The sequence below is a fragment of the Ammospiza nelsoni genome, chromosome 25 (assembly GCF_027579445.1).
Source record: "Ammospiza nelsoni isolate bAmmNel1 chromosome 25, bAmmNel1.pri, whole genome shotgun sequence".
NCBI lineage: Eukaryota > Metazoa > Chordata > Aves > Passeriformes > Passerellidae > Ammospiza > Ammospiza nelsoni.
In genome coordinates this window covers 6,148,529-6,175,832 of record NC_080657.1, presented here as the reverse complement: position 1 = coordinate 6,175,832, position 27,304 = coordinate 6,148,529, and the positions used below count along the sequence as shown (strand labels likewise).

The window sequence follows — 27,304 nt, the reverse complement described above, 5'->3', positions numbered from 1 at the left end:
ATCCCAACCCCACAGCTCCCATCTCCATCCTGGCCCCACTGTTCCCATCTCCATCCCAACCCCACAGCTCCCATCTCCATCCCAGTCCCACTGATCCCATCTCCATCCCAACCCCACTGTTCCCATCTCCATCCTGTTCCCATCTCTACCCCCATCCCACAGTTCTCATCTCCATCCTGGCTCCACTCCCATTTTCAGCACTGCCAGTGCTGGGAAACTGGAAAATCCAACCCAAACATTATTCCCAACTGCCAGGACTCCCCAGCTGCCAATGAATCATCAATTTATGGGGCCACTAAATCATAAATTTATGGGAACGCAGCACATCAGTAGCATGGAAAGCAGAGGTACAGGAGTTTAGTTTGGAGTGGTTTTTTCCTTCATTTTTGTTTGGTTTGTGATTGTTTTCTTTAATCCAGGTGCAGAAGTGTCCAGCCCCAGTCTCAGCACCACTGGGACTGTGTCCCTCTCAAGGGGCTTCTCCAGAACCTGCCCAGCTGCACCAATGTGGCATTAACCATGGACATGGGCACAGAATCATGGAATATCCTGGGCTGGAATATCCACAGGGAGGATTTATCCAGCTCCTGGACCCCAACACCCCCAGCCAGGGCATCCCTGGAGCTCTGGCAGCCTCAGGGCCGTGCCCATTCCCTGGGCAGTGCCAGCACCCTCTGGGGGAAGAACCTTGCCCTGATCTCAGCCTGAGCAGCCCTGGCCCAGCTCCCTGGCTGCTGTCCCCTATCCCTGTCCCTGCCTCTCCAGGTTCTGATGTCCCACAGTTCCCCTACAAGGATCCCCAGGGGCTGCAGGAATTTCACTGCCACACTCAGTGATCCCAGCACTGCAAGGGCAGCAGCCCAGCAGGAATTCAACACTTTCAGTGAAATGCACAATTATTTCTTACCAGCATTTCTGTTCCAGGGCAGGCTGCAATTCCCTGCTACCCCAGCACTCCAGTTTAAGTCAAGCACCTCCGGTTGCCTCATGGCTCTGTGTCCCCATCCTCCTCCCACCCTCGGATTAAGTTTCACCAGCACCTCACCCAGCTGCTCCCGACTCCAGACAGACTTTGCACAACCTACTCCAAATGCCTGAGAGGGTTGGGGACAAACCCAGCTGCACCCAGAGCCCCTCTGTGTCCCCACAGACACTGCAGCCACATTCCCTGCTGCAAAGGGACAATGAAACCCAAGGGATTTCAGCGAGGAAAAGCAGACATGCAGCTCCCATCCTGGAGCTGGGGAGAAAAGGAACTTGTGTTAAGGCAAAGATAAGGGTCAGTGCTGTGGGATCAAGGGCCAGATGTGCTGGGCTGAGCCACAGCACCAAAACCCCACATGGAGCTGCCAGACAAAGCTCCAAGGTGAGTTCTTCATCCCACAGAACAGCCTGGACATGGTGCTGGAACAGAGGGACAACATCCCCTGCCCCAGAGCTGCTTTCAGCATTACTGAGCAGTCATTACCAACAGCACAAAGCTTTCACAGGTCAGAGTGGAGGAAAGGGGGCTCTGGGACCCTTTTCAATCCCTGCTTGAGAAAATATTGCACTTCCATTCATTGGAAATTCAGGAATGTGAGGCTGGGAGTCTGAGGATGGAAACAGCCCCAAGAGAGAAGAAAGTTGTGGGTGCTTTAAATTATTCTTAATGCTCCCAGATAAGGATATCTGTTGATCTCCAAGCATTATCTACATTTTGAGAGCAGGATAGATAAGAGATTTCACTGTTTGACAGTGCTCTTTAACAAACTGCTCTGATGTGTTCACAAACTCCTTCCATCACTGAAATCATGACTGTGCTTAACAAGGAGCAAGGAAATGAGAAGATAAAAGAAATCTAACATTAAATGCAGAAATGCTCTTCCTCATCTTTCTCCACTATCAATTTATTCCACTGTCATTTATTTCAGACTCTCTGACTTTCTCCCCAAGTTTCCTTCTCATTCCAGGAGCAGAAGGGGTGGAAACCACAAGTGCCTTGTTAAGGCATCCAAACTGCACAAAATCCAGGTGAGGACCATGGTCCTGAAAGCCAAAACAGATCCTGTGGGATCTCCTGAAATCACCCTTGGAGAAATACAGAGAAAATTCAATGGGTAAAGAATGGAAACTGTGAGACTGAGGGAGAAAAGTCCCAAAAGAAACAAGAAATAGTGGTTTAGCTGAAAGAGAAGGGTGAGATGTCACCTTTCCCAAAAAACCCAGCATGTGGAAAAGCCCAGTGACAAAAAAAAATGTCATTGCCAAAACTTTCTGCATCACAGTTACAAGAAGGGAGAAAAAAATGAGTCATCACTGGGAGGCAAAGCTCCAAAACACAAACCCAAACTGGCTCCTCTCAGAAATGCCTAAATAAACCAAAAGCTGGGAGAACTCAGCATTTTTAGGAATTCCTTCAGGCATTCCAGCCCTGTGACCTTGTGTCCTGACAAGCAAACGAGTTCTGTGCTCATTGTGAACCTGCTCCCAGCCAGCCTGGGAATGAACCTCCTGCCCAAATGAGGTGTCACCAACTCAGAACATTCCCACCCCCAGCATTCCACAGGCAAGCTGCACATGGAGCACAGCAGCTGCTGTGCAGCAGCTTCAGGCAGGTTTGTAATGTCAGGTTTGCTGCTTTGAAAATCATTTTCACCTCCTCTTAGTCAATGGTCTTAGGGTAAATTAACCCAACCTGGAGAAATGGATTTTGTTCTCAAGTCACATCAAAATCCAACCCTGGATTATGGTTTTCTACAGAAGAAAGGGGAGAGAAGGCAAGGGGAAAGAGAAGGAAGGCAAGGGGGAAGAGAAAAAAAGGCAAGGGGGAAGAGAAAAAAGGCAAGGGGGAAGAGAAAAAAAGGCAAGGGGGAAGAGAAAAAAAGGCAAGGGGGAAGAGAAAAAAAGGCAAGGGGGAAGGAGGAAAGGGGGAAGGAGGAAAGGGGGAAAAGGGGAGAGAAAAGAAGGAAAGGGGGAAGAAAAAGAAGAAAAGGGAGAGAGAAAAAAGGAAAGGGTGAAGAGAAAAAAGGAAAGGGGGAAGAGAAAATAAGGAAAGGGGGAAGAGAAAATAAGGAAAGGGGGAAGAGGAAATAAGGAAAGGGGGAAGAGAAAATAAGGAAAGGGGGAAGAGAAGGAAAGCAAGGATGGAAGGAAGAAACAGGGAAAGCAAGGAAGGAAGGAAGGAAGTCTTTGACCTGAGAGAGGGAACTTCCCTATGAATCCCACCACACCACAGTCCCGGTTTGCTCTTTTTCTCCAAAACAGCAACTTCAGGGTTCCAAGGTTTTTATTTTTTACACCTGGCTCATGCACAGGATGAATTAAACATTGAGGAAATAAACTGGTCTGAGCTTAAAAGGAGCATCAGACTTGCATCAAGCTGAGCTGCCACACATGAACATCCTCCTACCAGCCATGATTTTCTCCTCTGTCCTTCCACAAGGGACTCACTAAAGGCAGAAGGAACCAGGCAAGGCAAGGAAGTCTTTCCATCCAACTTCCAGGAACCTACAGGAACAAGCTACTCTTTCAGGTCACTCCAAAAACAGATAAATTCCCTTTTTTCCAAGAACACCAGTGGGGATTTCCCCCTAAGTCTGCCACCTCCTTGCTACTGTGAGAGATTAAATTAACTCTGGCTGGGAATCTGTGAAGTTCCAGCTGCAGGGCCATTATCTGTGCCCTGCTCTTATCCCTCCTGGGCTCACCCTGCCCAGTTACTCCAAACATTAAACACAGCCCTGGCCTTTCTGTAAGAGCCAAAAAAAGGTGGCCAGGACTGGAAACAGAGCAGCAGACAATGCCCCACAGCCCAACGAGGTCTGAGTTCAGTGAATCCCAAAATAAACCTGCTCAAGGCTTGGGACACCTGTCCCTAGCTGGATTTCGAGCTGTTGTTGTGCAGCCACTCTCTCCTGCTGGATGAGCCAAGAGGTGCAAGTTGAACTGTTCCTCCCTCTGAGATGGATTCCAGCCTGGCAGGTTTGGGGCCTGGCAGGTTTGGGGCCCGGCAGGTTTGGGGCCTGGCAGGTTTGGAGTTGGATCAAGCACACACAGACTCACACTCACACATACACAGACAGAACAGAGAGCCCTCAGCATCACACTCACCCAGCAGCCTCCAAAAGCTGCTATTTCATTTTTCCCCCTCCCAAAACACAGATTTTTTTCCCCAGGCCTCTCACTTACCTCTCCCATAGCCCGTCCCTCCAGAGCCAGCGCTTGGAAGTCGTGATTCAGCTCATCCATGGAACGCACCTGTCCACAGAGGGGAGAACAGGCCATGAGAAATGCTTTTCTGTGCTGCTATTTTTATTATAATCACAGTTTAGAGCCATTTATTTGCTCCAGACTAAGAGCCTGTAACAAGGTTATGGAGCTCCAAGGATGACTTACCTTTAACGCTGTCAGCAGTTACAACATTTCTATACTTTCATTATTATACACACACATGTATTATTACACACAGATTTATTCCTGTGTGTTAGATTTATACATGCACAGGAAAGGAACAACCAGCAATTACTTTTAAGACACACAAAGCCTTAACACAACTGTTTCTGCTCATATTTCACAGTGGTTTCAGGTGAGGGACTCGAGGCATGAGGAGCCAGCATCGTTTCAGGTGGGAATCAAGGAAAATCTCCTGTATAAACCTGGCAAATTTACAATGTAAATTACCTTTACAAATTTACAGGTTACAATGACACGAGGCAGAAAAAAACAACACTTTAATTTGATGAAAACTGAGTCATTTAGAACAGAAAAATAAAGCATAAACTTGAAACTGTTGGATAAATAAATTGACAGAAGCACAGAATGGATCACAAGGATGATCTAAGTCCAGCTCCTGTCCTTGCCCAGACCCTCAGCAATCCCACCCTGGGCATCCTGGGCTGGAATATCCACAGGATCACTGATCCAGCTCCTGGGCCCCCCAACAATCCCAGCCTGGGCTGGAATATCCACAGGGATCACTGATCCAGCTCCTGAACCCACCAACCCCAGCCTGGGCATCCCTGGAGCTCTGGCAGCCTCGGGGCCGTGCCCATTGCCTGGGCAGCCTGGGCAGTGCCAGCACCCTCTGGGGGAAGAGCCTTGCCCTGATCTCAGCCTGAGCTGCCCTGGCCCAGCCCCAGCCGTGCCCTGGCTGCTGTCCCTGCCCCAGAGCAGGGATCAGTATCTGACATGGACTGGAAATGCTGAAACTGCGGGAAAATCCTTCTCCTGCTTCTCATTGTCAAATCTCAGCTGCTGAGCACACAGGAGGAAGCAAACTCAAAAAGAAACCCCAACTCTGGACTCGAGGCCAAAGCCCAGCAGCTGAGGCACGTGCTGGCATGGAGCAGGTGACTGCCCTCCCCTGTCCCACTGCAGTGTCCCAGCACCACCAACACCCTGCACAACAGCACTAACTCCCCTCCTACTCAGTGTTTACACACTCCCTGCAGCCCAGCAGGGCTGAGGCACCTCTGTGCTCAGAAGGGAGGAATTTATCAAGCTTTTAAAAAGGAGTTTATCAAGTTTTTAATGAGTAATGCCCACACTGATCCAGGCTCCTTGCAGCATGCTGCAGGTTTACACCCAGGGTTCAGTCGTGGCTCTGCACAGAGCCCTGCCAGGCTGAGCAAGGGGCTCAGCAATCCCTGCTGAGTGAATTACAGGACAAAAAAATCCCAAAAATTGTCCAGATGCTCGTGGCCCACCAGTGACCAGCACTGGAATGTCACACCACCATCACTGACCTCCACCATGACTTCTGATACTGCAGCACCACTTCCAGCAGGACCAGGACCTTGGGATTATTTTTATTTCTATTCTAAAATAATATTCTGTAGATCTCAAGTAAGAAAATATTCTATAGATCTCATCTAAGATAATATTCTATAGATCTCAACTAAGACAATATTCTATAGATCTCAACTAAGACAATATTCTGCACATCTCAACTAAGATAATATTCTGGAGATCTAAACTAAAACAGTATTTTATAGATCTCAACCTAAACAATATTCTATAGATCTCAACTAAGACAATATTCTGGAGACTTCAACTAAGACAATATTCTGGAGATTTCAACTGACAATAATCTGGAGATTTCAACTAAAAGAATATTCTGCACATCTCAACTAAGAGAATATTCTGGAGATCTCAACGAAGATAGTATTTTATAGATCTCATCTAAGAATCAGACAGAAGAAAGCACCACATTAACCTCTAGAAATCCCCTCCAGTCTAAATTCTTCTATTTTGTGGCCATCACACTTTGCAGAAGATTAGCGGTATATTAGTGAATTATTTAGTAGATATTTACATGATTTGCAAATCCTCAGGGGTCACTCACTCAGAATCCCAGTTTAAAAACCTCTTGTTACTGTACCTCAGTTATTTTCAGTTCTGCCTCAGCCTTGCCACCTTCTGCAGTGACATTTGTCACGTCGGGCAGTGACACCAAGTGAAACCCTTCCCAAAACTGCAGCCACAGGGGCTCCCCTGCCCTGCAGGAACACAGCTCAGCTGCCTCCTGCCACACCAACGTCACTGGGACCAAATTCTTCCATGGAGCACTTCAAGCTGAACTCATGGAAAGCGCTGCAACCTCCAGATGTGCCAAACCACAAAACTGGCACACAGCAAATTATTATTTCCATCAGACATCTGAGGAATGGAGAAGCTGCACAGAGAGATTCAGAAGGTGATGTGAACTCACAGCTGTCCCAGCAAACCTCAGAAGCCACACAAAGGCAGAATATTGTCTTAGTTGAGATCTATAGAATATTGTTTAGGTTGAGATCTATAAAATACTGTTTTAGTTTAGATCTCCAGAATATTATCTTAGTTGAGATGTGCAGAATACTGTCTTAGTTGACTTCTCTAAAATATTGTCTTAGTTGAGATCTACAGAATATTGTCTTAGTTGAGATCTATAGAATATTATCTGAGATCTATAGAATATTATCTTAGATGAGATCTATAGAATATTTTCTTACTTGAGATCTACAGAATATTATTTTAGAATAGAAATAAAAATAATCCCAAGGTCCTGGTCCTGCTGGAAGTGGTGCTGCAGTATCAGAGTGTGCCCAGCAGCTTCCCCAAAACAAATCCTCTCCCAGGACTGGAGCTGAGCTGGGGGAACCTCAAAACAGAGCTGCTACAAAGATCCAATCACTGCATTCCCAGCTAAATCCAAAAGGATGTTAAGTGATATTTTTATCTGATTTGGTCAACATGGAATGGTTTGGGTAGGAAGGGACATTAAATCCCACCCCTGGCATGGCAGGGACACCTCCCACTGTCTCATGTGCTCCAAGCCCTGTCCAACCCAGCCCTGGACAGCTGCTCTGGGAATTCTATCCCAGGCCCTCCCCACCCTGCCAGGGAATAATTTCTCCCAGGTATCCAATTTAAATCTATCCTCCGTCAGTTTGAAGCCATCTCCCCCAGCCCCTTCTCCATTGTTCTCTGCAGGCACTGGAAAGCCACAATGAAATCACCCCAAACCTTCCCTTTCCCAGGCTGAACAATCCCAATTCTCTCAGCAGAGGTGCTCCAGCCCTGCAGATGACTTGGTGGCTCCTGGACAATGTCACAGGAGGGACAGGCTGTCCCCATCCCTTCCCCAGTATCCCTCACCCCAGCCATGATGAAAAGCAGAAAATAAAAATTGCTTTTTCTATCAGCTACCAGATGTGAGGAAATGAAGAAATTATTCATTCACAGATATTTCACATGCCTTATAATATCTCTTTCAAGAATCTTAACAAATATGGATAAAAGCATTTTGCAAATCAGGTCGTTGTGCCTGATTTTGGCCACTCTGTGCTCAAAGTGTCCATAAACAGCAATTATCCAGCTCTTTCACTCACACATTTTCTTTACCTTCATTGATCATTAGATCTATTTATTTGATTTTCAAAGACTGCACCCAAAGGATCCTTTTCCCATTTCTCAGTGCCTGTAATGTTAAACAGCAACACATTTTCACCTCACAGCACACAAATATCACCGGGCTCCTTCAAGAACAAAGTGTCTGAAACAGCAGAACACAAAGCCATGACTTCCATTCCAACATTTCTGCATTCCAAAGTCAGGGATTCCTCTGCAATGGCCATTAAACAACAGAGCTGCTCTTCCACCTCATCAGGATCTGTTCCTGGTACTGATCCCTGAGCTCTGAGCACAGAGCAGAGCCAGGGTGGTGTCAACACAAGAAACAAGGAGGTGCACAGAGACAGAACTTCTCTCCAGATGAGCACTGACAATGATTGGATTTGATTAGCAGAAAATGTGGCTCAGCACTGAAGCAGAGATTGGAAAGAAATCCAGAAGACAACGCCAGGATCAATCGGCTGCACGAGGCAGCGATGCCCTGACACCTGGAGCTGCTGTGACATCCTGGCAGGGAGAGGTGAGCCCCACAACCTTCAGGAATCACACAAGGAGAGGACAGCTGGAATCCCAATCCCTTGGGAAGTGATCCAAGCAAAGCTGACTCCCTCTGCTCTCAGCCAGCAGCACCCCAAGGCTCTGGGAGGGGATGCAGAGTGCACGTCCCACAGGAGCTGCTGCCTTCCTGAGGAGGAGAGAGCTCCTCCCCTCTGCTCACAACACCATGGCACCCCACTCCACTAAATGGAGGCTCTGGACACGAGCACCACGCTCTGGAAGGAGTTCACTGCACAAAACATCCCTCCCCTCGCCATGAACGTGTGCATGCACTCAGCAGTTATGTAAACGTCATTCAAGAAGAACAATTTCCACACTAACACAGGAATGTGTGTCACTGTAACACACTCCAGCTCCAGCCACTCCACTGACTCAGAAACATTCCCTGCCTGCCCCATGGGAGCACACATCCCAAAGTGGGATTCAGCACCAGCCATGCTGAGAAACTGGGGCAAAATCACAGGATCAACCACGGGATCACTGCATCTCCCGAGGCTGGGGGAATGCAGCCCCTGCTCTGCACCAGCTCCACCTCTCTGCTGAAAAACACGGGGCAAAGCAAGACACAGCTGGATTCCCACTGCACACCCTGACACAGCTGGGTTCCCACTGCTCACCCACCAGACACAGCTGGATTCCCATTGTACACCCAAGAGACACAGCTGGATTCCTCACTGCACATCCCTGAGGCACAGCTGGATTCCCAGTGCACATCCCTGAGGCCCAGCTGGATTTCTTCATTCACATCCCTGAGGCACAGCTGGATTCCTCACTGCACACCAGGACACAGCTGGATTCCCAGTGCACACCCACCAGGCACAGCTGGATTCCCATTGTACACCCAACAGACACAGCTGGATTCCTAATGCACATCCCTGAGGCACAGCTGGATTGCTCCCTGCAAATTCTTTTCTGTCAGACCTCCAAACTTCATTCATTCTCCCAGATCACTGAGGTCTCCAAGGACATCGAGTCCCAGCTGATGCCACCCTGTCCCCAGCCCAGAGCTCTGAGTGCCACCTCCAGGAATTGCTGGGGCACCTGCAGGGATGGGCACTGCAAAGCTCCCTGGGCAGCCCCTGGCAAGGCCCGAGCCCCCTTTGCATGGGGAAATTCCTGCTGTGCCCACCTGAGCTGCCCTGGCCCAGCCTGAGGCCGTTCCCTCTGCTCCTGTCCCTGTTCCCTGGGGCACAGCCCGACCCCCCCGGCTGTGCCCTCCTGGCAGGAGCTGTGCAGAGCCACAAGGGCCCCTGAGCCTCCTTTGCTCCAGGCTGAGCCCCTGCCCAGCTCCCTCAGCCTCTCCTGGGGCTCCAGACCCTTCCCCAGACACTCTCAGCCCCTCAGTGTCTCTGCTGTCACGAGGTGCCCCAGCAGTGGCAGCACAGGGACAGTCACTGCCCTGCTCCTGCTGACACACCCAGGTGGCAGTGGCCTCTTGCACACCTGGGCACACCTGGGTCCATGCTCAGACTGTCACCAGCACCCTCAGGGCCTTTCACAGCTTTCCAGGCCCTGTCCCAGCCTGGAGCTGCTGGGGCTGTGGTGACCCAAGGCAGGACCCTGCATTTCACCCTGCTGATGCTCCCAACCCCCCTGGCCTTGCACAGGTGCTCCAGGGGCCTTTCACAACTCCAAGAGCAGCAACCCAATCCTACTCCAGAGGACAAAAAGCATGGAATGCTTCCAGCTCTCCTGTACTGCACACTGCAACAGCCCAAAGCCGTTTCTCCCGTGGTCAGTGGCCACTCCACACCTCACACACTGCAGAGGAGCCTCTCAGCAGCTCTGAACCAAACACACTCACCGGGATTTTCCAGCCCCTGGAGCAGCTCATTCATGTCAGGCAGCCACCTCACACAGGGCACCTGCACTTCCTTTCCTTTTAAACACGATCAGACAGCCTCAGCATCGCAAAACTCAGTGACAACAACTCAGAAGCAAATGTTTTCCTTGTCCCAAAGCTGCCCAGACACCAACCCCTGTCTGTGTCTGGAACATTGGATGGAGCTGTACCAGACAGGCACCAAGCACAAGTCCAGGAGGTGGGGATGTGCTGGGACCTGCTGCTCACCCAGCACCCCACAAACCCAGGAGGACAATATTCCCTGTCTCCAAGCCCCCTGAACACATCCTGTCATGAATTTAAGTTCTCCAAGTTATCTCATGCAGAAGAGCAAAGACTCGGATGTCATCAACAGACATCACCAAAGATCCACAGGTCTGGATCACCCTGGAGAGAGAATGGAGGAACAACCCCTACACAGTGACAGGGACTGAGCCACTCCTGCTCCAGCTCTGCACCCCAAACATGCCCTGCTGTCCCCTGGGGTAAAAAACTGCAACACAGCACAGGGGTCATAAAAATGTTCCAGGGCTGGAGCCCCTCTGGAGCCAGGCTGGGAGAGCTGGGGGTGCTGCCCTGGAGAGGAGAAGGCTCCAGGAGAGCTCAGAGCCCCTGCAGGGCCTGAAGGGGCTCCAGGAGAGCTGCAGAGGGACTGGGGACAAGGATGGAGGGACAGGAGGCAGGGAATGGCTGCCAGTGCCACAGGAATGGCAGGGCTGGATGGGATCTTGGCCATTGGGAATTGTTCCCTGGCAGGGTGGGCAGGGGCTGGGCTGGAATTGCCAGAGCAGCTGTGGCTGCCCCTGGAGCCCTGGCAGTGCCCAAGGCCAGGCTGGGCATTGGGGCTGGCAGCACCTGGCACAGTGGCAGGTGTCCCTGGGCTGCAATCAGCTGCCATTGAAGATCCCTTCCCACCCAAACCACTCTGGCATTCACATTCCTCAATCAAGGATGGAAACCAGCACCAAAACTCATTGCAGCAAATGGAGAAAGGAAAGGAAAGAATGATTGCCTGGCTGGTTCCAGGTGCCCCCAGTGCCATTTGCCACAGGGGGTTTGTAGGCTGGCAAGGCCTGGTTAGAGAGGTTTGGGCTGTGCCAGGGTGCCCAGAGCAGCTGTGGCTGCCCCTGGAGCCCTGGCAGTGCCCAAGGCCAGGCTGGGCTGGGACAATGGGAGGTGTCCCTGCCATGGCAGGGGTGGGGTGGGATGAGCTTCAAGGTCCCTTCTGAACCCTGAAACCACCTGAGACTCCATGAAAGCACAGACTGCCAGGACCCCAAACCTGCAGCAGCCCCAGAGCTCAGGATCCAGGGCACTGCTGGTGCTGCCAACTGCAGCTCACTGGAGCCCAGCACAGCCCGGCCCCGGGGAATGGCACTTGTCAAAAGGGATTCTGCACTCCGGTCAATTAACAGCAGCCAGGGCCCCAAACTGTCCTTTTGATTACTAAACACCGAGCTGAAGACCCAACAAATTAGCATGAAAACAACAGGGAATTTACCTTGCAGATTTCCAGGACTGTATTTTTTATTCTAGAATAATCCAAAGGGGTTTTTCATGCCCTGAGAGCGACCAGCAAAGCATGTGAATTGTAATTTTAGGTAAATATTACTGTCAACAGTGTGTGTTAATACTGCACCTTATATTAAGCAAATATGGTTGCTAAAATGACCTTTACATACAAATTCCAAGTGCAGGGCTGTATCACATTTCAGCTATCCCAGGGGATTTTACACCAGTTTTTTATATATTAAGGAATCCTCATTTATGTAGAATTTACATTCACCTGGGCAGACAGGCAGCCAAACTATCCAAGGCTAAATTTCACTCTCAGCCCCAAAGGATTCTTTTTCTTTCTCCTTATCCAAGAGCTGTTTCACAGGAAGCAAAAGGCAAGTGAAATTAAACATAGAACTAAAACAATCTGGCATAGAGGAGGGAAAAAAACACAGAAAACTAATTAGAAATTTCTTTGGAGAAAAAGAACATTAAAAATACTTGCTAAGAAATATTTGAGCTAAGAAATATTCTAGTGATGATCTAAAGTGCCTCTAAAAGTGCACTGTGAAGCTGGATTTATGAATCTTTATTTAAATGTTGAACATTAAATAGATAAAATACCTGTATTTACTGGGGGTGGCAGTGACTGAAGAGGGTTTGAATTTAGCCAATATTGAATATCTAGCCAATTCTCTTAGAGGGGAAGCAAAGCAAAGCTCTGCCAGCCCAGCTCTTCAGGTTCCCATTCCCACTCCTGCTCCTCACCTGGCCCCATTCACAGAATCACAGAATCACAGAAGTTCAAGACTGGAAGAGACCTATAAGATCATCAAGTCCAGCCGATGTTCTAACTGTTCACTAGATCATGGCAGCAAGTGCCACATCCAGTCTTTTTTTGAATTCTTCAAGGGATGATGACTCCACCACCTCACTGGGTAAATGATTCCAGTATCTGACCACTCTTTCTGTGAAATATTTCCTTCTTAATTCTAACTTACATCTCGCTTGACGCAGCTTGAGACTGTGTCCTCAGTTGTCGCCCGGAGAAAGAGGCTGACCCCCAGCTCACCACAGCCACCCTTCAGGAAGTTCCCTGCTCCCAGCCCAGGATCCACCTCCTCTCCCCCAGATGGAACATTCATTCCCCCAGTTCCCCTCCTGGCCAGGAGGCATCTGCAAAGCCACAACACCCGGAGCTGGACCATGCAAATGGATCATTTCAATATCCCTTTGATCTGCACTGTGACAGAGCCCAGTGCTGCCCTCAGCCCTGCACACCAACCCAGGGAATCCCACAGACACTCCCACAAGGAATTCTGCCCTCAGCTCCTCTCTCTGCCACCCTGGCAAACAAAGGCCTGGCTGTAAATTTTCGGGTTTTTCTTCTCTTTGCCTGATTTATGCTCTGTGAGATAGCTCAGGGATGCCACTTGCTCGGTTTCTCGGCTGTTTAGGCTTGTAAGTTTTCTGTGCTGTTTAGGTGGCCTGGAAAGGCCCAGGGATGGCCTTGAAGAGCCCGGCGCTTCAAAGGACGAGGAGAGACTTCTGATCTTGTCTCGGTCTCGGTGTTTATTAATTGTTTATCTAAAAGATTTTCTTTCAGCCCGACAGAGGTCTGCACAGCAAGTCAGCCATGGGCACACTCTGCAAGCCCCCGGGCGGTCACTTATCTTTATACCCGAAGTTACGTGTACAATATTTATCATTTTTCCCCAATACCTTCTACCCTTATTAACCGGTGCACTTCTAGTAATGACCAATCCCAAAGTGCCACCATCACCACAGAAGATGGAGGCCAAGAAGAAGAAGAAGAAGGACAGGACACGCCCCAATTCCTCCATCTTACTTCTTTAGACCCCCCTGTACCAAAATCCTAAACCCTGTGTTTTACACTCTAACTAACTTATCCCTTCACCATTCACCCAGTGAATTCCTCCCATCCTCATACAGGCGTCGTCTCCTGTGTAGGATCAAAGCCCTGCCACCAGACACTTCTGGCAACATTCCAGGACTCCCGAGCCCCCCAAGGGTGGTCTCGACCACTCTGCACCTCCATCCTGAGGTGCTGAGATCCCACACCTGGCCAGGGATGGCTGCTGGGACCACAAATGGTGGCAAGGATTCTCCTGCTGCTGCCTGAGCTCCTGCAGGGCCTGAGGAGCCTCCCAGGATTCCAGCTCTGCTGGGGGATCTCTCTTGCTGCAGAGAAATGTGGGAAATTATATCATTACTGTATTTCTCTGCAGAGACAAATGTCCTGATTTCTCAGCTCGAAGATCCCAGAATTCCAGACTGATTTGGGCTGGAAAGGACCTTAAAGTCCCTCTCATCCCACCCCTGCCTTTGGCAGGGACCCCTCCCACTGTCCCAGGCTGCTCCAGTCTCTTTCCAACCTGCAGATCCAACAGCATTTGTTTTGTTTGTGAGAAAACAAGATGAGACCCCAAGTTCTCCCTATTTGTACATGCCAGAGTGTGATTATTCCTTGGATATTTATTTTTAACTCCTGTGCACTCTGCAAGCGGGAATATAACATTTATATCCATTTGGCCTCTATATTTTAAGATTTGCTCAATTTACAATGAAAAAAACCAACAAAAAAAACTCCAACCAAATACTTCTCTAGTAAAACACCCCTAAAAAAAAAAAGGCAACATTACTACAAGAACACCAGAATTGAGACAGGAAGAAGAAAAATCATCAAAACTAAGAAACGTCCTTAGATTGGAGAGGAGAAAACCAGAACCAAGAAACATCCTCAGAATGGAGAGGAGAAAATCACAACCAAGAAACATCCTCAGAATGGAGAGGAGAAAATCACAACCAAGAAACATCCTCAGAATGGAGAGGAGAAAATCACAACCAAGAAACATCCTCAGAATGGAGAGGAGAAAATCACAACCAAGAAACATCCTCAGAATGGAGAGGAGAAAATCACAACCAAGAAACATCCTCAGAATGGAGAGGAGAAAATCACAACCAAGAAACATCCTCAAAATGGAGAGGAGAAAATCACAACCAAGAAACATCCTCAGAATGGAGAGGAGAAATCAAAACTAAGAAACATCCTTAGAATAGAGAGGGCAAAACCAAAACTTAGAATGGAGAGGAGAAAATCACAACCGAGAAACATCCTTAGAATGGAGAGGGGAAAACCAAAAGCTCCAGCTGAATACTTTGATTTATACACTCACAATTGTTAAAACTCTTGATATGAACTAAAGGTTTACAAATTTCACATGGAAACAAATCCTCCTTCAGCTGGGGGAGGCTGCTTGAGTTTGAACAGCTCACAGAGGAGGTTATTTCAAAAAAAATGCCAGATCTGAGTGCAGTCAGACAATTTATAGCATCCAGGAGAGGGGAAATGCATTCCCAGCTGACAGCAAGGGAAGCATCACACACTGCACACCAGGTTTGCACTGACAACCAGAGCAGGGTTAAAATACCTTGTTCCATCAACTGATTACTGCCCTATTTTTAGCCTTCTCCCATAACAATAGTGGGTAAAGAAAGAATGTGAAGTCCCAAGTATTAGACAGGATTAGGTGGTTGAACTACTATTTTTGTAGTAAAGGATTCATGGGTAGAATTGCTACTACCATTAGCACTGGAAGCAAAAAGCCAGTGAAATTGCAGATTGGCTAATGCCTTCCCTGGCATGGGGCCAGGCTGATTAATGATTCAGGGGACAGAAATAACTGCAGCAGAGGCAGCCTTGCACAGGGGCTCTCCTTCCTCAGCTAATTATGTTTTCCTCCCATTTTATCCACCCAGGGAAGCGCTTCATTAATGTGGAATTTAGGTTACCCTGCCATGTCTCAGACACATATTGAGGTGCAGTGTTCAAAAATATTGGATTAGGTAAGAAACAACCTGAGTTTGGTCCTGCTGGAGCTGGCAATCCCTTGGGAAAAGCATCTTCTGCACCCAGGTGTGTGCCTGGATCCATGGGTTTGCACAAGAGCTTGGGGCCATGCTAAGATCTGACCTTGGGGGGCTTTTAATTTACTCCCAGCCCCACTGTGACCTTCCCAGGTTTAAATTCAGAGGGAAAATATGTGGAGAAGGGATTCAAACTTTTCCAAATTAATTTTTAATTCGTTTTCTGGGTTTTTTTTTTTTCCCTCCTGTATGCCAGATTGTTTTATTTCTTTGTTTAACTGCACCTCTGTCAGAAAAGATTAGAGTGGCCTCACACCACCCTGACAGGGACTCACTGAGGGTTCAGCACCAGCCAAGTTTCACCCCAGAATGAAATGTGAACAGGGTAAGAAGCAAAGGCAGATGTTCCCAATAAAAACAACTGTCCTGGAACAGAAGTTATCCCTACCAAAGGCAGGAGTAACAGGAGAGCCCAGAGCAGCTCCTGGCCGGGTGGGAGCAGCATCACATGGCAGCAGCACAAAGGAGCGTTTGTTCAGCCTGACATCAGCACTCAGGGAAAAGAGCCTGGAAATCGGCCCTGATACACCTAAGGAGGAGTTCTGAGCCAGGCAGGCCAGAGACAATGCCCTGCAACAGCTCCTCATTGAGATTTCTATCAGCAGCTGGAATCTGTGGCAGTTCATGAGGAACAGGGACTGGGGATGGGTTGGGGTGCTTAGGGAGGGACTGTGGGGCTCAGATCCACTGTAAAGCTTCACTCATTTGCAAAAATGCTCCCAGGATCACAACCTGCTCTGCAGAAGCACAAGGAGGTCACAGCAACTCAGCAAACCACAAATGAGTTGCTAAGAGAGCAAAATTGGGGAGAGGGGAGGAGAAAACAAGCAGGACAAGTTCTGTAATAAACCTCTTTTCAAAGCACACTTATACAAGATATCCACTGAAATACCTGAAGTCTTCTGGAAGCACTGAATTTGCACATTCAGTAATGTGAAAGTGGTTTTGCTCCTCCTGAGTGAGCACCATGACAAGGAAACAGAGCAGAACAGCAACAACCACGGAGAAATCCCAACACCAGCACACCCAGTCAGTCACTTGGGCAATCCCAGCTGGACAATCTCATCTGCAGCTGCCCATCAGGAACAGTAAAATCCATGGATTTGGAAGAAGCAGAGTCTCAGAGTATCTTTCTGAATGTTTCAGAGTGTTTTCTGTCCCCTGCATATCACAAGGATTTTCCAACCTGAAATTTCCAATCTACTCGTGCCCCTTCTACCTCAGGAGACATTTTCAGGGAGCAACACAAAGCAGAAAACCAAATTCAAAGTTCCAGTTCCCCTCTCAAGCCACCCCTCCACTATGGAGTAACCTCTGTGAAACAGATCAGCCAAACCAGACATTTCATTTCAGCAAGGAACTGTGTTTCCAATTAGCTGGGTATCAAATTAGCACAGCCCTGTCAGTGTCAGGGAAAGGAAAGCCCTGAGCAGCTCACTGGGACACAAGGGAAGTTCCCATGAAAACCCAACAGCTTTAATGAAACAGAGGTCAGAAATCACCTTCCAGAGCTGAGGCACAGGTGCTGCCACATGGTTTGTGTGACAAGGGACTCACTCCATGCTGTGAGATAACACATCCAGTTATGTGGAGCACATACCCACAGGCACATCAGAAATCATGGAATGTTTGGGCTGGAAGAGACCCCAAATCCCAGCTCATTCCACCCCTGCCATGGGCAGGGACCCCTTCCACTGTCCCAGGCTGCTCCAACCTGGCCTTGGACACTTCCAGGGCCAGGCAAAATCTCTGTCCTAAGGAGTAAAGCATCACTTAGCCAGGACTTCCCTTTGGAAGAACAAACACAGGACTGCCTTTGCTTCCAGGACCTTTTTAGAGGCTCTTGCCACAAATTTTAGACAAGCTGTGGCCACAGTAGCTGCCAGCAGCAGTCAGCATTGTCAATGTGCTCAGATCCCTCAAAAAAAAAGGTTAGACCAAAATAAAAAAACTGAGTCCTGTCTTTGATCAATTTTTGTCAAGTTTGCCCCATGAGTCCAGCATGGGTTAACACTGAGAGGAAAAGGACTCTGCTCCCAGGGCAGGAAGGAGCCTGGCTGGAGCTGTGACCCACGAGGGCAGAATTCCCAGAATTACCTCCTGCCTCTGCCTGAATCCAGCTCCCAGTGCAGAACTCACATGGTCACACTGCCAAAAGGCAAAACTGAGCAGAAACCCCAGTCCCAGCCCTGTTGTGCTGACTATTCTTCACCAACTCCATGTGAAAAATTCCCCACATTCAACAAGACCATCCCTGCAGAGTTCTATTGTCTCCAATTATTAATTAAACATGCTCTGAGAGAAAGCAAATGCCTAAAATCATTTGCTTCTATCAAGCAACTCCCACACTACCAGAGTGCAATTCTGACAGCCTGAGCACATCCAGTGCCTGCAATTCCAGAGGGACACACCACAGAACTCTCCCTTCACTCCAGCTCAGGCACACACACACACCAGCCACAGGAGACCCCAGCCAGGAAAACCCAGCCAATTTTCCTAAAAACCTGCTCAGTGTTGATAACTTGTCCCAGCTGAATATCCTGAGTGTCTTTTCCCTGCCCCCAGGAGCAGCAGAGGCTGTTTGTGTTTGTGAGGAGATCTGTGCAACCTTTCATAACCAAGGCAGACCATTCCTCACCTGGAGCCATCTTGTGCCCTCCCTACGTGATGGATAAACAAACACTCAAACACTCTCTGTGCCCAACACCAACCAGGCATCAGACAGCCCAAACTTGCTCACTCCAATATTCAAATTAATTGAGGCCTGACACTCAGCCTCATCCTGCTGCTTTTGGGGGATAAAAAGAGAAAAATTTGCAGTTAAGTGTTTTCCATGGAGGTTTGGTGATTAAGGATTTGGAGCTGCAAACACCTGGGATTCTGCTCAGGAGATCTGAGAGACCAAGTTAGGAAATCAAAAGTCTGATCCCAGCATCACTTCAGTGTCTGCAGGTTAAGGCAGACCCAAGGCAGGCCATTCCTCACCTGGAGCCATCCTGTGATGTCCTGATCCCTGCCCATGGTTTTGCAGGATAAACAAACACTCAAACACTCTCTCTGCCCAGGCATCAGACAGCCCAAACCTGCTCACTCCAATATTCAAATTACTGGGGACCCTGAACCTCAGCCTCATCCTGCTGCTGTTGGTGGATAAAAAGAGAAAAATTTGCAGTTAAGTGTTTTCCATGGAGGTTTGGTGATTAAGGATTTGGAGCTGCAAACAGCTGGGATTTTGCTCAAGAGATCTGAGTAAAAGTTAAGAAATCAGAAGTCTGATCCCAGCATCTGCAGGGACAAAGAAGACATTATCACCAAAAGTTTTTTGTGTGGATGGTGAAGCTTTTACACCTAAATTTGCGAAATGACAGGGACATCTTTGTTTGATTTTATATAAAAACCTGGCCCTAAACCCACCTTCCAAAGTAGAAAGAAACTTTCTTTTCCTGTGGCATTTCCCCTAAGCAAAACACAAACAGACACAGCCTTTTCCTGCTGCTCACAAGGAGAGGACACCACCTGAAGGAGCTCCTCTCCTCCCTTCCTTGGGGGGAACTTTTCCTTGAGCCATCCCTGCTAAAGCCACTCTCAGCCCAATTCCCAGAGCTTCCAGGAGGAAAAGTGACCAGGAGGAAGAGCACAATGAAACCCATGGAAAGCCAGGGTGCTGCAGCTCAGGTGTGACTCACAGCTCTCCTGGCTGTTTTAATGCCACCATGAAATGTCAGCATTTGGTAAAAGCCACTGCAGAGTTATCACCAACAGACACACGTCTGTCTACACATGCAACAAAGAGAATCTGGGATTCAACAATTAAAATCTTTCTACCTTTAATAAGACCTCCCAAGCTCTAGGCACACATTAACCTATATTAGCCTATAATTATTTTTTTCTGACTTCCCATTATCTTTTAGCTACTCAGTTTCCTAACCAGTCTTCAAGGCTGGGCCCTCACTGAACCATCTCTGACTGTCTAAAATGAAAATACAGTAATAAAAGTGCACCCATAAAAAACAGAGTCAGGAGACATCCCTAATGATTCCCTACCTCCCTGCATGTCCCAGCACTTCCTCCACTTGTGCTCTTGCAGGCCAAATTCAATTCTACCCCAGCTAAACCCAAACTGAATTAAATCATTTTGCATGCATAAGATTAGTTCTTGCTCCAAGGAATTTATAATTTAAGCAGCAGATGTGGAGGTGGCCAAGAAGTCAAGAAGAATGGCAGTGCTAGGATTACACATCCTGCATTCTGCTTCCCAGGAGCCAAACCCTGAGGCAAGCAGAGAACCATGGAAAAAGAGGGATGGAGCACCAAACTCTGATAGAAGTGCCCATCAATCACTGGAGCACCAATATCAAACAAGACTGAGAACAGGAGTAGTGCCCCACCTCAGAGCTGGCCTGGAAAAAATTAGACACAAAGATTGCTTTGGAGATGAGCACTGAATGCAGAAACACTGGAACTACAGCTGTACCCCATTTATCAGAGTGTAAAAGCAGCAGGAAGCAGAGCAGATAAAAACCCAAATGTTAATTCTGGCCTGGTGGGTAATTTCCTGAGCCTCAGCTCACAGAATCACAGGGGAAACTGAGAGCACCACACAGAATCATCTGTGAGCTCCATCCTGCAGGTGGGATCTGTCCACACAACCTTCTCTCCACTGTCCACTCTCACCACAGGAACTGCATTTGAAAAGTTCATTTAAACTAGCAGAAGTTAATGAGCTTTCCTTTCATTAAGTGGTTTATTTATTAGGAGCATTTCATTCCACAAGTTACTGAAGAAAATCAAGCTGAGCAACACTTCTGCTGACAACAGGACAAGCCTCTGGAACAGGCAGGATTCTTTTGTTTGAGTGAAAGTTTAAGTCTTTCCATTATTAAATAAATAAAAGTTCAAATAGCAGCAGAGTTTTTAATGACTGCAAGCTTGGAGTGCCCTGTCCCCACCCCCCTTATCTCCAGAGAGTTTTGTTGTCTTTGCTTTCAGGGATTTGCAGTAAAAGGAGGATGAAAGTGTGAGCTGGAGGAAAAGAGGATTGAGAATTTATGACATCATTTTAATTCATGAAGTCATCTTGCCACAAAATGCCCAAACAATAGCAGGCCCTGCCCAGGCATCTCCACCCCAAGACTCTTTGACTGCTTTGATTTGAAAAACCTCCAAGTTTGCAGGAAGAAATTCTTGCTTATGGTTTCCTTCAGAACTTAGAACATTAAGATCTCTGGCACTGATGTCTCTGGAAGCAAGTTTTACAGTTAGTGACTGAAAACTTGGATAATAAACAGAAAAATTGTATCTGTTTCAATGAAGTTATTTCTTCTGAATTGATACCTAAACACTACGTTTCTCCATAAGGACAACAATATTTATCTAACATTTATCAACAATATTTATCTAACTCTTTAGCTCATATTGCAGTACTTTATGTGATTTTTCTTCCAGAACAAATTGACAGGGCACTTGGGTTTATTTCTTTGTTAATGTACACACTGCCTTTGGTGAGGCTGCAAAATTCCCTGCAATGTTTGCTTTTAAATGCTCTGGTGGGCAACACATCCCCTGGGGAGGCACAGCAGAGGAGCCAGGGCTTGGCCACTCTGATTCCAGAAACTGGAGGCAGGAGATGTTCACAAAGGTTGCAAAAGCTTTGTGTCTGCTGCCCTGGCAATATTTGTGGGGATCATTCTGCTTTAAAATGTGCTTACACTTGGGTTCTGCTGCCTGGGAGAGGAAGCACTCGTGTGTCTTTGATGAGTGAGCTACAGGTCACAGCCAGAGTGGAGTGAGTCAGCCACTCATTTCACTGCAGCACGAGTGACAATGCAACTGCTGAAAAGAATTCTAGTAAACAGCACTAGCATACAGCCTGGCCCACCACCCCTCTAGAGACTGAGTGGCTCTAACAAGTTCCTAAAACCACTGCTTGGTGACACTCTTAAAGCTGCTCTTCTCATCATCACCACCTTCCCCTGTATATGACAACAATAAAAACCCAACCCCAAAGCAAAGAAACCCAGTCAAACATACCACCAACACCTTCCACTCCTGTGTTTTCCAATATTGGGAATGGTAAAAGCCCAACCTACATGCATTGGCAGTTTTGTAATACCATTACATAAGAATTATTTAACTACAGCAACAGATTTGAAAAGCAGCAGCAGCAGCAGCAGTCACGGCTATGCTGGTTCACACATCAGAAAAAAAAAATCAATAAAGGGAGTGATGAATTTTGTAAACATGCATTCGACTGCGACCAGGAGTGGATTGGGATTTGGGATTTCAACACCCTCAAGAGCAGAAACCTTTCAACTCAGAGCTACCAGGGCACCGCCACCCTGAAAAGAGAAAACAAACAGCACCACTGTGGCCACTCCACCAGAACCAGCTCCAGCTTTAGAAGAGCACCACGAAAAGCACCTCTGAGAAGGCTGCAGGGCTGAGTTGGGAAAGCTGGGAGTGGTTTTCTACCTGATGCTCTGCATGGATGTTGTCCCCGGTGGGCCAGCGGTGTTTGCTGTTGTTGTAGCCGCCGCCGCCGCTGCCTCCTCCCCCGAGCTGCTCCCCGTGCTGCCTCTGGAAGAAATAATCCACCATGGCGTCGTCCTGGGAGCGCCCCGCCACTCCTATGGACCCGGGCACGGGGCTGGAGTGTGTCCCTGCTGCAAGGGCCTGGTTTGCAGCTGGCTGTGGCTGAGCCTGCGAGCCTGTGCCAGATGTCAGTACCACAGGCATGGTGGGGTTGGCTGTGTCTTGAGCGTGCTGCTTCAGGTGGGGGCTGAACGAGTCCTGCCACAGAACTGCTTTTCTCTTCAAAACGCACGCTACGCTCATTCCACCAACACCTGCAGGGGGACATGGGGGAAAGAGAGGGGAAAGAGACATGAAATCCTCCCAGCTGCAGCTCTGAGCTTTAGTAACACACCCATCTTGTGACTGACAGGGGAACACCGCTGTGGCAAAAGTGACTCCTCCAATATTCACTCACCCCGTGAACCCAGCAGCCAGAACAGCACTGAAAGTGCACAGAGATCCCACTGAAAATGCACAGGGATCCCACTGGAAATCCACAGATCGCACTGGGTAACGCACAGAGATCGCACTGGAAACCCACAGGGATCTCAATGAAAATCCACAGGGATCCCACCAAAAATCCACAGGGATCCCACCAAAAATCCACAGGGATCCCGCTGAAAATGCAGAGAGATCCCACCGAAAACCCACGGGGATCCCACCAGAAATCCACAGATCCCACTGAAAATGCACAGGGATCCCATCAAAAACCCACAGGGATCCCACTAGAAATCCACAGGGATCTCACTGATAATGCACCCACCAAAAACCCACAGAGATCCCACCGAAAACCCACAGGGATCCCACCAAAAACCCACAGGGATCCCACCAAAAACCCACAGGGAGCCCACTTTCTGTGCAGCACGGGCTTAGCAGGATGCACAGGACGCCTGTGAAGCAGCAGCACAATGGCAATTTCTGCCAGGGACAACACACTGACTGGAAAACTGCTGGGAAAAAGCCCCCAAAAAAACCATGGAAGGCAGTGACACCAAAACCTGCTGTGTCCATTCACACCAGGCAAAAGGGGCCTGGTCCCCCATCCATATAACACTCAAGGCCCCCTGTATCACACTGTATCCCAAAGTATCCCCTCAGTCATGCAAAGCAGCAAAGCAACAGTTTGGTTTGCTTTTGGTTTTTGTTTTTCAATGCAAAGTTAAAATCCCAAATTTCTGCTTGTACAGTTCATGAAACCCAAACACAGCCTGTGCCCTCCCTGTAACTCAGGAGTGTGCTCAGGAGGCAGTGAAACCCACGGACATGCTTTGTGGAATTCCCTGGAGAAAGAACAGCAAACCTGGGATCTCAGCAGAACTTTCCAGAGCAGGCACAGCCAGCACTGCTGGTCCTGCTGTCGATGGCACTGGGGGAAATTTGGACAACTCCAAAGGACTTTCAGTGCCCAGAGCACTGATCACCCCAATAAATGAAATACCCCATATGCTTTGCATGCACCCAAATGATCTGTGAGCAGGAGGAAAACCTGCACATTAAGCTGACAGCAACTCACTAACTTCCTAGTCCCCAAATATTTTGATAACATTCCAGCAGCACAAAACCACAGAAGTTTGTTTGTTATTTTAAGGCAGGACTATCAGAGCAATAGAGACACTACAGGTGTGAACAGCAAAGTGCTTCCCCCATTATGCAATGCTCACACAACAAGCCAAATTCATTTTTAAAGGCATGGAATAGTCTGAATTAATCTTCATTAAAAAGATCAACTTGAGGTATCTAAATGCAGCCCCACAGAGAGTTCTGAGGATGAAATTGTGGGGGTGGAGCCCTGAGAAGCTCCTGGCAGAGCAGCCCCAGGACGTTCCACTGCTGTACCTTGGTGGCTGCAGAGCTTGGCCCTGCTCCTGCCGGCGGCTCCAAGGCCTGAAAGGCAGCTCTGTTCCCTCCCTGCTCCTCGTAGTAGCCCTGAACAACACTCTACTACAAACAACTTCCAAGAACAATTTACTAACGGTGGGGAGACCAAAATAAAAAAATCTGAGTCCTGTCTTTGATTAAATTTTGTCAGGTTTGCCCCACGAGTCCAGCACGGGGTTAATACTGAGAGGAAAATGACTCTGGAAAGTGCAGAGATCAGGTTGTTTTAATTGCACCTCCAACATAATTCGGTGTTGCACACACACAGCCCCCAGGGCCACTCTGCAGGGCTTTTTATGCGCTCACAACTTAAATACCAGGACATCCAACAGGACTCACTCCTCCAGCTTTCAAAGAGTCTGGAAATCACCACCTTCCCCACATACTTGAAAAAGCACTGAAAACACGATATGACTAAATCTTGACTGATTTTGAAACTACAATTCAGTTTAATGGCATTTTCCTCTTAATTTCCCTTTAGCAAACAATATCAAAATCCATCAGTAACATCACATGAAGCACTCAAGCTCCTCCATGCAAAAAGAAAAAAAAATAAGTAATTAACTGTAAGAAATTCATTTATCATTAAACTGAAGTGTGTAAAAACTGCAGCAATGAAATCTGAGCGGCCCCTTGAAAGGAAGTTACAAGTTATCTCAGGGCAGACTGTAAAAAAAATAAACAAACAAAGGAAGATACTATGAATCCCTACCAAAAAATCCCCAGTATCTATAGACTGTGACAAGCCCATTTCCAGTGAGAAACAAGGTACAAAGTCGCACTGCCACACTCTTTGCTCCTTCAAAAGGCTGCAGACGCTAATTAATTCCTGAGTTAATAAAGGTGTTATCATAAAAATCAGGAGGGTCCAGAAAATCTCAGTCAATGGATTAAGGAGAGGCTGCTCCCAGGCACTTCCTCTCCGGGCTGCTCCAAACACGAGCGGAAAACTTGGCAAAGGCGACATTTTGCAAGGGAGCAAAGGGGAAGGGAGCATTGTGGGTAGTTCAAGTTTAGTTCCAAGCCGTGTTTTTCTGCGAATGCCGCGATCGAGGCAGCAGCGGGACAGCTGAATCCTGTCATTCAAAGCTGCCGGAGCACGGGCAGTCACCTACACAGGCACTGCAGAGCCGCAGCTGCTCGGGGCCTCCAGAGCCTCTCGCATTCCCAAACTCTTCCTGAGCACAGAGGATCAACTTTTCCCAGGTGAAACCCCGGCTTGGCAAACAAAGGCTTCCACGCTGCTCTGCCGCGCTCAGGGCAGGCGGCTCTGCTCTTCCCTGCGTGAAATGAGCTGCTCCGTGTTGTCACCGCAGATTATGGGACGTTCCACAAACAACAAAAAACTTCGGAGCAATCTCCCTGCGAGTCTGAAGTACCGCTGGTGACAACACTGAATAAAGGAGCTTTAATCCACACAGAGCCCGGCTCCACAGCCAGATCCTCCCGGCTCTGGTTCCGTATTACCCTCAAAAATCACGGATTATTACAAAATTAACCCGGTGTAAAACGAGCGTTCCAAAAAAGTTCAACCCCAAAGCGGAGGAGTTTGGGTTGGGTGGGTTTTTTTTTGGAAAGTTCCACTGGAAATGAAAGCAGAGCCATTGTTTGAGAGCTGTGTGGCCTAGCAGAACTTTTAACGTTATCCCTGTGTTTTCCTGAAAACCTGGGGAGCCGCAGCACTGAATTCCTGACCCATCGGATTCCCAAAACCAACATTAAAACCCAAAAGGACCCACGGTCCCCCTTTCCCCCACCTCCATCCCTCTTAATAAAGGAAATTCCTTACTCATGATCTGCCTAATAAAATCTCTGCTCCGAACAAAGTTATTAAACATTGACCAAAGCAAACAACAACAATAACAACAACAACAAAAAAATCAGAGCATTTCTCAGGTTGGGCCGAGAGGCTCTTAAAATTCCAACTTTGCAGCTCACAAGGGCCGAGCCTGTCGTTACGCGAGCACGAGATAAAAACAAGGGGGGGAGAAAAACCCCACACAAACACAAAACCCCCAGGGTCACCCAGCACATCGGAAAGGATTGTCTGCTTTTTCTTTCTCTCCCTCTGCCAGCCCCGACCCTCCCCTCTTCCAGGGACCCCCAGAGCCCCCGAAACCCCCCCAAAACCGGGGGGACGGAACCCAAGCACCCCCCGGAGCCCTGGGGGCAACAAAGCGGGGCCTCGGCCGGAGCGACAGAGCCGCCCGGGATTGAAGGCCCGGGACAAGGGGGAGCCCCCCCGGGATCAAACCCGTCCCGGAGAATAGGGGGACCCTCCCCAGGAGAAGGGGGAGCCCCACAGACCGAGGGGCAGCCCCCGGCGGGCCGGGCCCGGGGCAAGGCGGCTGAGGGCTGCGATGGGCCCGCGCCCCCCCAACAATAACCCCCGTCCCCGTTACCGGAGCGCCCGCGGGGCCGCGCTCGGGGCCCGGGGGTCCCCCCGCGCCCCCTCCCCGCTAACAATGGGCCCAGGCCGCGGCCCCGACAGGGAGCCGGGCGGGAGCGCCGGCGCAGCGCCCCCGCCGCCGCTCGCCTTCGGGGCGGCCTGGGGCCTCTCCTCCCGCTCCCCCCGCCAATATGCGCCCACCGGCGGGTCCGCGGGGGTCCGCGGCGCGGCGGGGCCGGCCCCGGGCCGGTACTCACGGGCGGAGCGCTCGGATGCAGACGGATGCCGGGCCCCCCCCGGCCGCTCGCCGCTGCCTCTCCCCGGCCGCTCACTCCGACAACATGGCGGCGCGGCGGGGCCGCGGCCGCGCTGCACCACGGGAAGGCGAGGCCGCTCCAGCGCCGCCGGGACGGGGCGGGAGGGACCGGGAAGGGCCGGGACGGGACGGATCGGATCGGATCGGGATGGACCGGACCGAACCCGACCCGGCCGCGACGTGCCCGGGCTGTTCCCCGACCCTGCCACACTGCCCAGGCTGGGGTCAGCCCGCAGCGCCCTCCCAGCGTGGCCCCTGCCCGGCCGGGGTGCGGGCACAGCCCCGCCTTCAGCCCCGCGCTGCCGCTGGCACCGCTCGCCGGGCTGGCGGGGATGCGCCCGAGCGCCCCCAGCCTGGGCATCCTGATTTCCCCCCTAGTCCGGGCATCCTGAACGCTCTGCACCCCTCTGCCTGGACATCCCGCAGCCCC

The 27,304-nt window shown here is 49.3% G+C and overlaps 1 protein-coding gene across 2 annotated transcripts in view; it reads right to left on the bottom strand.

The window, feature by feature from the left end:
• The window catches only part of PUM1 (pumilio RNA binding family member 1), a 101,827-nt gene extending 74,791 nt beyond the window's left edge, over positions 1 to 27,036 (bottom strand). For both annotated transcript variants that reach the window (XM_059488651.1, XM_059488652.1), the window contains exons 1-3: positions 26,816 to 27,036; positions 22,190 to 22,563; positions 4,171 to 4,239 (exon numbers count right to left, since the gene is read on the bottom strand). In XM_059488651.1, coding sequence (XP_059344634.1) covers positions 4,171 to 4,239; positions 22,190 to 22,552 — 432 coding nt within the window. In that variant the 5' untranslated portion in view covers positions 22,553 to 22,563; positions 26,816 to 27,036. The remainder of the gene's footprint in view (positions 1 to 4,170; positions 4,240 to 22,189; positions 22,564 to 26,815) is intronic.
• Positions 27,037 to 27,304: the final 268 nt, after the last annotated feature.